The sequence below is a fragment of the Aulonocara stuartgranti genome (assembly GCF_965226115.1).
Source record: "Aulonocara stuartgranti genome assembly, chromosome: 23".
NCBI classification, from domain to species: Eukaryota; Metazoa; Chordata; class Actinopteri; order Cichliformes; family Cichlidae; genus Aulonocara; species Aulonocara stuartgranti.
The window spans coordinates 26,131,665-26,144,561 of NC_138958.1; the positions used below are offsets into that span (position 1 = coordinate 26,131,665).

Consider the following 12,897-nt stretch of genomic DNA (forward strand, 5'->3'; position numbering starts at 1 on the left):
ACTAGAGACAAAATAGGGAACCAGTACCAGGGATTAAACTGATAAAAAGAAAGTAGAAACAAACAGTGAGGAGATCAGGCACAAGAATATTAACAGCACCAGAACAAAATTAGAAACCAAAATTTAAAAAACAAAAAAACAAAACAAAACTTCACAAACACATGATAAAAACCCCAGGACTGATTCTATCTGATAAGTCAGAGGATCCTCTTTTTATTTTGCTTTTATTTTATAAGAGCAGAAACTTGTCTAACACCCTCTGTGAAGTGAGCTTCGATTTCTTCCTTCAGGACGTGGGAGTACAGTCCTGTAGCTTTGTGGTTTTATATCTCACAGGATGGGGTATGGATTTACTTCTCTATTATGTTGTATCATGCTTATCTGTTGATGACTCACCGTCTGTGAACCAAATCTACTTATATGTACAAATAAAGTAACCTGAACCTAAGACTGCTCCTGAGCACATGGGGGTTAACTTTGGCAGGCCCTGGAGCGAGATATTTCATTCTCTCTGCTAATTAAACCTCAATTGTCTGCACTCCTTCATAACTTGTGTCGCTGGTTTTATTAAGCCCAATGGTTGTCCTGTCACATTGTGTTGTGCATGTTATGTAGGAAAACAAATCCTCCTCGTGTCTCTCAGCTGTGTTGCTTAATCGTGCGATTGGGGTCTCCTGGGTGTCACCCTACGTTGGCTTGTTTCCAAACACTGCACGTGAGCAGGAACGGCAGCTTCACCCCGGATTTGAGCTTGTTTGGTAAACGCAAAGTGATGGGCCTCAGGTGGATGGGGAAGTGAGGGGTGAAAGGTCACGTTCACACCCCGATCCGTGTGTGTTTGTTTACAGTATGCTCACATACACTGTGTGAATATCTAAACCTGCAGGCCAGATTTAGACGCAGATAGAAAGACTTTGGGTAATTTGATAATCGCGTTGTCCAGAATGAGATTAGACTGGACGCAGTGTCGCCTCGTCGTGAAGCCAATTGGATTAAACCTCCCGTTCCATATGTGCGCTTCCTTCAATCCTCTTGCTGCTCTCGCAATCTACTTCATCTCAAGAAAATAACCAAAGGCAAAAAGAGCAGGAATGACCAAACGAGTGGACAACAAGGGTCACTCAGATCCTCATCCAAATTTCCACCAAACTCCAGCATCTTCACTCCAGGGCCTGTCCTACTTCTTGCAGGGATTCTGCTTTGCTGTGTACCTTTATCTGAGTCGAAGCTCCAAATGGTTCATTCTTCAAATCTGTGCTTTGATAAATAAAATTCAGTTTTTTGAATTTGAGGATGTGTTTTATAAGGTTCTGTAGTATCTTTGTATACAATGCTGATAAACCCAGCGTCCACATAAAAAGCAAAATAAAGACATAGAAACCTCTTGAGGTATACTTTTTTTTACTTTGCCATCACATTCTTAAGAGTTAACAGATTTGTTGACTGATACCATTAGCTAGAAACAAGGAGACAACACTCTGTCTTCTTGCTGTAACCATAACAACATCATGTAATCCAAAGTCTGACCTCGGTTTAATCATCAGTTGTAGGAATTCGTTACCTGATGGAAGCCGAGGTAATCCTGGATGGTGTGAGAGCAGAAGAAGATGATCCCCTCAGCCGTGACCACCAGAACGAAGCCGTTAAGGGCCTGTGGAGAGAAAACCTGACGATTGTATCATCTCACTGATGGTGATCACGTTTGTGATGTGACCTGATAAAACAGGAATGGGTCAGCGAGGTAAGTTTTGGATAAGTTTAACATACTCAAGATTCTGACATTCTTATGAAGCCACCGAAAAATATTGTAAAAAACAACTTTCATCCAGCATCTGATATTCCAACATGATCTCAGCCAACAGTGTTCAACAGTATAACTAAATATATGAATGAGTTACAAACAACAACCCCACCACCCCGACTCCATACAGCTACCATGTAGTGCAGTCTATCTACAGAGTTCAAAGTTGGACATTTTAAATGCGACAGAGTCACTTTTGTAGGCAGCCTCTAGTGGCCACTAGAAGAAAGGCAGTTTTAGGTACAGACACTGCAGCTTATTTAAATCTTTCGCCTTCACATGTGCTACCCTTAGTGTAAAAAAGATTACCTGAGAGTCCCACACTCGTCTCGCTCATGGCCTAACCCACCATCGCCCAAGGACACCGTGTGTGGAACTGAGACACTCCAATAGCTTTTACAAAACTGCTTCATTTTGCACTCTGAGACTAAGAACGACCTCCCTTTTGTTCTGTAATTATATGGAATAATCTCAGCAGAAAAGCTGCTTTCTAGAAATTTCATAAATTACATTTACAATGTCATTTAGCTGGAGGTAAAAGACAGAGCAAATTAAGACTTCTGAATCTCAAACTCCAGCTCTGATTAGTTCATAGAGGACCAAGAAGAGTAAAGGCTGCAAAACAAGAGCGAGCAGAGAGGAAACAAGCAGGGATGAGACTTCTCCCCGGGGCCTAGAGAGAGGCTGGAGAGGAGAGGATGTCAGTTCAAAGAGAAGTCATGTGGCGGAGGAGGAGGTTGGAGGAGAAGGAGGTCACTACTGAATGACTAACACCTCCATCATTGCTCCTCCTCTCCCTCCTCAGAGCCCCAGGGCACCGTGAGGAGGTGATGACACGGTGTCCCGACGCTGCCGAGAGTCACAGCGGCATGCTGCCAGCATCCGCCCGCACCTCTCCGATGAGGACCAAGATGCTTGCGACCTCCGTAGACGCAAAGTCTTTATATGAACGGACACGCATGCAGCAGACGTCCCCGGGTTTCTAAGACTCAGATCACTGCTGCTGGGCCAAAACTCAATGTTTGCTTTTGAAACCTCTTTGAAAATCCATTGCAAGATGTCAAAAATGCATTAGCATCAGGCCCGGAACGAGACAGGGTCTCTCAGCTGCTGAATAATTCACACTGTGGAGGCAAGTGGGAAGTGGGGGGTCTCACTTGAGGAGGGGGCTGCCAGCAACCCAAACTCTGATTTCTTCTAATAAAACCTTCATCCACCCAACTGTCAGTTCTGCTTCCCTGTAATCAGCTCACAGTTGATCATTATTTTTGCTTTAAAGACTGTCCTTTTAATTATACTGCCCCCTTGTCATTTTTACAACTACCGAGTGCCCTAATCCTTTTAAAAAATGTATTCTACATTTGTAGAATACATTACATTGTATTATACAAACTGTGAATGTATTGCTAACTACAGGTTTAAAATAAATGCACTGGTCTACAGTTTAGACTCACAACGATCAGCTGCAGGTATATTAGCGACAGATAAAGAGGGACGGCTGCAATTTTTACCAGGAATGTGTAAAAATTCCCCTTTCAAACTAAGAGCAAAGATATTTCCCACGAGTAATAAATAATAATAATAATAATAATAATAATAATAATAGTACAGCAGCTGCCAAACATAATTGGATTACAAACTTGAGTCCAGCTTAAGTGTGGGAAACCAGTAAGTGTAGTTTTAACTATTCACTTTTATCATATGGATGTACAGTTTTTACTTATTTTCTGTCATGTATCACATGTTCCAGAGCTGCTCAGAATTCAAATGATGAGGTCAGTATATGCACAAATAATCCCCCTAAGACAAAAACTCGGGATTCAGAATGCTCTAAACCCTCAGTCTCCCCTAGGGCTGCTCGATTATGGCAAAAATGATAATCACGATTATTTTCACTGAAATTGAGATCTCGATTATTTGACGATATTTATTTAACCCTTTAAAGCCAGAGCTTATATTATATTTTTACATGCTGTAGTGCCATTTGTGGGAGCATTTCAAGTTGCTATATAACTGTTATAGCCCATATTTTAATAATATGTATGCATTAAGGCCATAGTAACTACATTAATTGCAAAAAAGTGCAATAAACTACAAGAAAATTGAAAATCGTTTTTGTTTTTTTACATATATTTCTACTTGGAGAAATTTAAGAGGTTTATCCCTCAAAACTTTAAATACCAAAAAGTTGCAAAAAATAGTTTACAACAACAGGAAACTTATTTTGAGTGTCTTCATAGTTTTATTTTGGAGATACACCAATTTTTATATACACTGCAGGAAAAACAAAAAAACAATCCTATGATGCAAATTTGCAAAGAAAACAGCATCAAAATAAACTATTTCCAGCAGTGCAATTCGAGTTCTAAGCATCCCAGAAACTATTCAGAAAAGTCAAACATGACCAGTATAGGTTTTTAAGGCCTACAAGTAGAAAACTACATTTCCGCAAAAATGACATCACTTCCGGTTTCGGCCAGGGAATGGCGGACATGTGATAGTTCGGGCTGACGACTTTTTCAATGTGGGAAGTGTTACGAACAGCTGATCGGATCGGCAAAGCGTGTTTCTGGAATATTATGTTTTTGTTCCTGCAAGCGCTTTTTATGCAATTTTTGCAAAGCTTTATGTGGAACGAAACCGTGACCGAGGACAAGCTGATGGCATAAGTTGTAAGTACAACTCCTCCGGTTTCATATGCAAACAAATTATTGCGCTAGCTTACACGGTTCAGGTTCTACAGGGATTTAAAAATAGTTACACAAAACGGAGCGTGCTGCTCTGACCGGCTTTAAAGGGTTAACAATGACTTTAAAAAATAATATAAAATAGTGTGCAACACCACTGAAGTTTTTTTTTTTTTACTTCTCTTTTCAACCAACAGCAGTCACTCTCCTCTCCAAATAACTTCTGCTTAGCTTTCCGAGCTTCCCTTGGGTCCTCTTAATCAGCGGTCTCCAACCTTTTTTGCGCCACGGACCGGTTTATGCCCGACAATATTTTCACGGACCGGCCTTTAATGTGTCGCGGATAAATGAGGGAGGGGCTAATAATCGGCTCAGTCATTTTTAATGATCGTTGAAAGCCCAGATCGTAATCGTGATTAAAATTCGATTAATTGAGCAGCCGTAGTCTCCCCTAGTTTTTCTAATCTTGGTTCTTTATGATGTCATAGGGAGCAGATTTCCTTACTGGCTGTGGAGGTTCTCAGTCATCCAGGTCATGGTGATCTAAGGAGCTTGGAAAGAAAAGTGACTGGACTTCTTTAATCAGGTATCTGAGGCCTGGTGGGAGTCAAGAAGGTCGTTGACCCACTTTTGATCATGTCCCTAATATGATATCCCTAATATCGTCATCTCAGGTACAGAAGTCCCATGCACCTGCTGTTCAAATGGGCCTGTTTGTGAGGGACAGCCAATCAGAAGAAAACTTGCTTAAAGGGGAGGAGCTAAAAAAGCTAGCTTCAGAAGAGGAACTGAAAGGCTCCGAATAATAAGGATCATTTTGAGCTGTGAATGAGGAGAAATGAGGAGAATACACCTGTTAAAAAAACAGATGTTAAAATATTAAACAGAATAAAATCTGTATCTGTGCAAAATGTGCAAACACACACACACGCACAGTACACAGTGGAGTGGCACACATGTTCTGTGTATAAATATTTACAGTAGCTTCTTCTGTCTGCAGGTCGGGCTCTGTCTCCAGAGACTGAGACCAAGTGTGTTTGCATGTGTGTTCGTGTTATAAATGTTTGTGCGTTCCCTGAAAGACGACAACCCAGTGGCAGCAAGCAGTGCCAACAAAACACAGGAGAACTGTGTGTGTGTGTGTCTACTCCAGCCTCAAAGACGAATTTAAAGCTTCGCCTTGTCTAATCCGACCCTCTCCTCTTCCTGTTCTGTGCAGAGTGCTGTGAGTCGGCTGTCAGTCCTCTTTATCTCTGCTCCCGCACACACAATCAGCACTGGGCTGTGTGTGTGTTAGATTCAGGGCTATACTGTGAAACATCCAAGAATACTTTAAATGCTTTTAGTTTATTTCCACCAACACACTTTGTTCGTCTTCACTTCAATAATAGATGCCCTCACCGGATCTGTATAATTCATGGACTGCTGTCTGTAAAAGAGAGCAGTTGAAGGCAGGAGGGTTCAGCCTTCCTCTTCATTCCTGCTGCTCACCGAGCCCTTGGGATCAATGCATTTATCAATAAACAGATTGAGGTCGGTGAACTCTGTGTTAAAGTCTGTCTCTAAAATTATCTGCATTTTATAACTGGTCAATTCAGACTTTTATTCTGAGCGCCCTCTATGGGCTATATACCAGTACCAAAGACACTGAATAAAAATGTCAGCCATCTACCAGAATGACCTCCAAACATTGTCTTTTCTTGAGGTCTAGTTTCGGCTGTTTTGCTGAATCAAAAGTTTTGCTGACACTGAAGAGGTACATTTCAGGTATGTCCTGTTATATAATGTGTGGACTACATTGCCGAACTTGCTAGCAGAAGAAGGTTTATGTTTCACATCATCCTTTAATCGACTGGAAAATGAAACAAACAAAATGGAAAGAAGAGCCATGATGCCACCTACCAAGGGCTGGCCGATATGGCCTAAATTCCATATCGCGGTTAAATTTGAAGCATGTGCGGTAACAGGGCTCTAGAGTGCGACCAATTTGGTCGCAAATGCGACCACATTTTTCAGTGGTGCGACTAAAAAAAAAATTTGGTTGCACCTGTGCGACCAAATGTTCGGGTAGCAAAAAAAAAAAAAAAAAAAAATCTGCAACCTTCTCTGTGGTCAACAACAGACACACATTATGCCCCTGTCGTGGACTAAACCAATCAGAGATAGTCAGGGGCGGGACCTCTCTGATTGGCCGTGGTCCAGTTGAAAGTGCAGGTGGAAGTGGGAGGTGAGTAGCTTGAATAAAGCGATATCAATTAATTAAATCCTGAATCGACTTTTAAATATAACTGTGTTTTGCCAGAAACGCCAGATTCTCAGATTAAAGCTCACAAAACCATTTCAACAACAACCAAACAGCAAATGAGAGCAGGTACACGGATTCCACACAAAGACGTAAACACAGAACGGACCGACGCATCAGAATCAACTTTGTCTTTCTCGGCTTTCTCACCCGACGGCCCGTAGACGGACACGCTGTCGGAGCTTAGCGGTTCTGATGCGTCCGGTCCGCGCTGTGATTACGTCTTTTTGCGCTGATTCGGAGCTGCAGGTTTTGTCTCTCTCCAACCAAAATTCACCGAGCCAGCAGCAAAAGAAGCAGCAAACTGCGCTTCACATTTGATCAATGTCGTCATGAATTTTGCTGTTTTGCTTCCATGACTATTAAAATCACACTTCATGTACAGCTCTCTCTCTATCTCTCTCTGTACTTCAAGAACAGTTTCCCGTCTCCAATCTCTGTTTTCTGTATTATTCATTCGCTTATTACCCACCAGTCTACCATTGTTTACAGCGCTGTGGCTGCTGTCTTTTTCTTTTTTTCACTTAAATGACCTCGGACAAGAAAGCCTATTTTTTCTGTTGTTCAATACTGAAGAAATTTAAACTTTATATGCAGAACATTGTAGAATATTTTTAAAGTTATCTGCTATAAAAAGCCAGACCAGGAAAATCTCCTTCATGTTTTTCTGTGTTTTATTCTCAGTTACTTTCACTCAAAGGCATCTGCTGTGATGTTCACAATTCTGATGAAGTCAGTATTGATAAATGATCAGAATTATAATATTTCTGACTGTCTGAGGCTAAGTTGAATTGAATCGGGACTTTGAAAACCGGAATCGAATGGATTATAGAAATCAGTGATGATACCCAGCCCTAGTGAGCAGCCTAGGCACGACAGAAGTGGATGTAGCTGTAATAGGAAAAGAACTATTGCTAACTTTTCTGTTAAGTTAAGGCCTGATCCTTCTGAAATTCATAGCCAGTGCTCTGACACGGTGTCATCAATCTTTGAATGCTGAAAAAGCACAGTGTATCCAGAAAAACACATTATATTATATAAATTATTATAAAATTTGTGTGCACCTAACCTTTGTGCCGGTACGCCTAACTTTTTAAAGTTAGACGTACTGGTACGCCCATGGCAAAAAGTTAGTCTAGAGCCCTGGGTAACGATATATATCGCGATATATTCTTTTCTTCTGTATACCGTATCTTCTGCACTATAAGGCGCACTTCAAATCCTATAATCTGGTGCGCCTTATGTATGAATTCTGGTTGTGCTTACTGACCTCAAACTGATTTTATGTGGTACACAGTGCTCAAAAATCTGTCAAAAAATGTTTAAGTACGACTTTCGTAAGCTACGAAGCCACACCGCTTGATAGTTTGTCGGAGCATTATGGCTACTGTAGTCAGGAGCCTCGCAGAGTAATCTGGGTCCAAAACTCTGTCCACAACACTCCCAAAGTCAAACGAACACTGCGCCATCACTGAGAGTTAAAAACTGTCTAAATACTTTCATCTTTAATAAAATGATCAGCGTCCTGCTTTATCAGGTGTAACAATCAAGTTTAACATCAGGCTTCCGTGAAAACAGAATTTAGAAGCTAGCAGGAAGTTAGCTTGCTAGTTTCCACCCAAACATCATAAAGCATGTTCTGACTGAGAGATTTCTGAAAAATTTAAACGTACAGCTCTTCCATCGCTTCCAACATAAATGAAGACAGAAAACTACACAGCAGTGACTTTTATAGAGTTGCTGAAGTTGGACTAGCTGGTATATAATGATGTGCTATGTGATCGCTAGCGACACAGCTATGTTAGCATAACATTAACGCAGTGAAGCTGGAGGATGAATGCCAAACTTTTTTCCACTCGATAAAAGTTAACGCAAGGGTTCCTGATGGTTAGGGACAAATCGCATGGCAGGATGCTGTAAATGGATCAAACTTCAGTCAGGAGAACAACTGAGATAATCCATCCACAATACGAGGTTAGTCATTAATAACTGCAACAACAAGGGAATAGAGCAGCTGCGAGAGAATTTGACATTAATGAATCAATGGTATGGAAGTGGAAGAAGCTCAGTTTTTGGCTTTCCTCATATTTCAAAACGTACTTCATCTCTTTGCTATTACTGTTGCCCGGCATAATTTCCAGATGATATTGCTTGCAGCCGCTGCAATGCTTTAGACCAAAACAGGCACAGCTTGATGACATCATCAACATGCGGTATAGTCAAAATCTCTACCGTTGGCCAAATTCATATCGTTTCTACCGTATACCATTTATACCGCCCACCCCTACACCTACTACTACTGTATTTACCATTAAACACCTTTCAGTTGCTTATTTGCAAAGAATCGCCACAACCGATGGAATTACACAGCTTTCACAGTAATTTGTGTCTCCTCCTGCTCTAAAACTGATTATATTTTTAGGTGAATATGTTAACCACAACTCTATGGAGCCACATAAAGGTACTGTAATACAGTTCATAGGTTTATAAGGCGACACCGTCCCGGATGGTCAAGATTGGCATGCAATAAATGAGAAGTCAATCAAATGTCTTTGGATTAGGAAAAACAGCTAAATGTGCATTTAATCTCTTCTCTGCAATAATCTTATCAATTGTTTTTGCATTCAAAAAGACAGGCATGATGGACTAACAAGTGTCTAACAACAGTTTAGTCTTTGCGATCATAAAGCAGGATTGTCACTATGACAAACACTCGGAATAACGCTTTTTGGAACAAGAAAGTGGATGGTTTGAGGAAAGAGTACAGGAAGTCATCTGGAATGACCACAGGTTATAGTCCACAACTATCAGCCAGCTATCAGCCACCTGTAACACAGTCCTGAGAGTCCAAGAAAGACCATTTAACTAACATTCACACCTCAATCTCAGTAACCTTAATGATTCATGGGATTACAGGGTGGGGCAACAACTCACAAACATCCCCTGACATGTCCTAGAGTGTCTGGGCCCCCGTCAAGGCGACAGTCCTTGGGATAGGGAATTGAGTTCGAAAATGTGACCTTATTTCCGGGATACAACCACAAAGGATTGTAGGTAAAAGAGGCTAGCGTGCACGGGCTATTACAAGACAACAGTCACACAGAGATAAACAGACACAAAGAATGGCATGAAGCTGGTGTATTATTAACTGCCATAGCCGGCTGCATGATAGCCATGGGAAGCCGACGGGTAAAGAGATCGTTTTTTGTCGGATTCCTTCGTGGAAGAAATATGTTCAAGTCATGTTTCTGAAGTCCCGAAGAGGCGATGGATGGCCTGGATTGCGGGGTAAGTCCTGAGCCACACCGTGCTACAACAAATCTCTTTCACTGGAAAGAACAATGACTGTTACTGCCCCCTCTCTCTTCCAGTACTCCGGAGCGAAGAGACAGACAGGACGTCTGGGGACGCCGCCGGGTTTTCTTTGCTCCGCTCCGATTTTAGTGGATTTTAATGTGTGGCTGACGCCACTGCTCGTATGGGTCTAACCTTTTCACTCCTTTGATTTTTTTCCTCGTACCTTTTTTTTGCCTTTCGTCAAGTCTGTCTTTGTACAGACCTGCCGTGTTCTCCTTCGTTTTGTACATAACTGTTTTGGTAAATGGTAAATGGCCTGTATTTATATAGCGCTTTACTAGTCCCTAAGGACCCCAAAGCGCTTTACATATCCAGTCATCCACCCATTCACACACACATTCACACACTGGTGATGGCAAGCTACATTGTAGCCACAGCCACCCTGGGGCGCACTGACAGAGGCAAGGCTGCCGGACACTGGTGCCACCGGGCCCTCTGACCACCACCAGTAGGCAACGGGTGAAGTGTCTTGCCCAAGGACACAACGACCGAGCAACCGGCAACCTTCCGATTACAAGGCGAACTTCCAACTCTTGAGCCACGATCGCCCCACGATTGTTTTGGGGGCAAATAAAATGCAAGTAGGGATTAAAACAGCACAATGAATGGTTACCGGTGCTGGAAATGCTAGCGCTTGATGCAGTGTTTTGATTTTGCTGCCGCTCGTACCTACAATGCAAGGCGCACATGTCACGTGAACTAAAAAACATCTTTAAAACTTAACGAAGTCCAGGTGCCTTCGACTCCAGCACTTTAGACCACCAGGATCTGGATGACTGAAAGCATCCAGACATGTTTTCCTGTATTTTAATTTTATCATTAATTATTTAAAATAGTGTAAAACTTCCCAAAATGAACTAAATCTATAAAGAGATTGTAAAGAAACAACTTCTATGACTTTATATCCTTTGTTGTGTTTACAAGATATCCTGTTCAAGTCACACTAGGCCTGGACTGTGCTGTCATGCAATACCAAATTTGACCAGAAGACAGTGCAGTGAGTCAGTGTTTATTTAACCGGGTCGGTTTGTTTTCGGCATCTTCTTCCCGCCCAATAGTGGCAATGGGCATTTGTCTCTGCCCATTCTGCCATTCAACAAAAGCCTTTATTGAGAATAATTTAACCCTCATCCTCCATCTTTCCTGTGGTAATGTGCTTGTGTTAGCCTAACCATAGCACTGTAGCTAGCCACTAGCTAGCACACTACTATATATAAACTAGCCCAACTTCACTAACTTTCCAAAAGTCGCTGTTATTTAGTTTTCTGTCTTTGTTTACGCCCAACATTATAGAAATGCTGTGTTTTGTTTTAGTGCTAAGTTCTATCTCGTACGTCTTCTCTTTCATTGATGTCTGGATGTTAATCTTCTGGTCAAACTTTAACACTGACCATTTTATTGGAGGTAAAAATACCTGGACCATTTTTAGCTATTAGTGGTGTCTGAGTGTTTGTTTACTTTTGGGAAGTGAAGGAACCTTTGGACCTGGAAATATTTACGAATTTTCCCGAAACACTGAGGTAAGTTGATGTTATGGAGCAGTATTATTAATTTTCAGTGTCTGTGTTCACCTTAAGTATCCTGAGCCCCCTATTTTTTATATACATATATTTTTTTAAATAACTTTACCAAGTGTAGGGAGTAATAACAGCAAAAGTGTGAGATGGAAGTCATGTTCGGTTAAACAACAGCTCACTGTGGCAAAGTGAAACACTCGAGTGCACATTCAAAGGGGAGATGTCACCGCTGTAAGTCAAGGAAAACAAGCCATTTGTCTCCGCGTCCTGCTGTGCAGAGCAGCCTCTCCTCCATCACAAGGTTTCCACTGACCTTATAAACCACTAAGTGTGGACACTCTCTGCATGATGCAGCGAAAAAAGCCACAAACTGAGAGCCTCAGAGGCACACAGTTAGCAGTGACACCGGTGAAAAAGACTAGTCGAGCTTTAAAAACCATGTTGAGAAACACATCTGTTTCTTCTACAGTTATTAGATGGTTTTAGAGGTTGGCCGGATTGATCCAAATATCAATACCAACGATGGTATTGGTACTGAATCGATAAGGTTATGAATAAATTTAGGTGTAAATTTTACCACAAGAGGGTTTGGCTCAACTTAAAAGTGACCCTTAAAAGTTCCCTTATCATCAATCATGCTTTTCTTTCTTCCTTTTATTTGATTCCACTGAAATTTTGAATTCATTGTGAACTCTGCATGGCTCCTGCTTAAGTAGCTGCTTAAGTAGCTGATTTGCTGAGAACTTACTCCATGTGACTGGGGCTATTTAGCTGTTCTACACCTTTAAATTTCATATCCACAGACCAACTTTTAGGCAGTAGCTCCTAAAGTTTGGAACAGCTGTTTTCCATCTGATAGGTTGGCCATAACACTGGTTTTGCTTTTAATTGCGCGATGAAGGAGAATCTATGTTGTAAAGACATAAACTTCACATGATCTCTAAAAACTTCAGGCCATCTGAGCACCCAAGTCTGAGGCGTTTTCCGGGAATGGTGACGCTATTTTGTCTATTTTGATATCTTATCTTTAAAATAATCTTCTCTAGAGCAGGTTAGGTCTGCAGCTTCAGAAGTGTGCCTGAGAACTCAGGCTTAAACCTGAAGTCTGAGTGCAGGTTTCAATTCAATTCAATTTTATTTATATAGCGCCAAATCACAACAACAGTCGCCTCAAGGCACTTTATATTGTAGACCCTACAATAATACATACAGAGAAAAACCCAACAATCCAGG

The 12,897-nt window shown here is 41.4% G+C and overlaps 2 protein-coding genes across 4 annotated transcripts in view; both read right to left on the minus strand.

Annotated features, from left to right (window-relative positions):
* The window catches only part of LOC309701330 (glutaminase kidney isoform, mitochondrial), a 226,636-nt gene that overhangs the window by 209,227 nt on the left and 4,512 nt on the right, over nucleotides 1–12,897 (minus strand). The window lies entirely within an intron of this gene.
* ahr1b (aryl hydrocarbon receptor 1b) overlaps nucleotides 1–12,897 on the minus strand; it is a 64,017-nt gene that overhangs the window by 30,282 nt on the left and 20,838 nt on the right. For all 3 annotated transcript variants that reach the window (XM_082525443.1, XM_082525444.1, XM_082525445.1), the window contains one exon: nucleotides 1,562–1,651. In XM_082525443.1, the coding sequence (XP_082381569.1) occupies nucleotides 1,562–1,651 (90 nt within the window). The remainder of the gene's footprint in view (nucleotides 1–1,561; nucleotides 1,652–12,897) is intronic.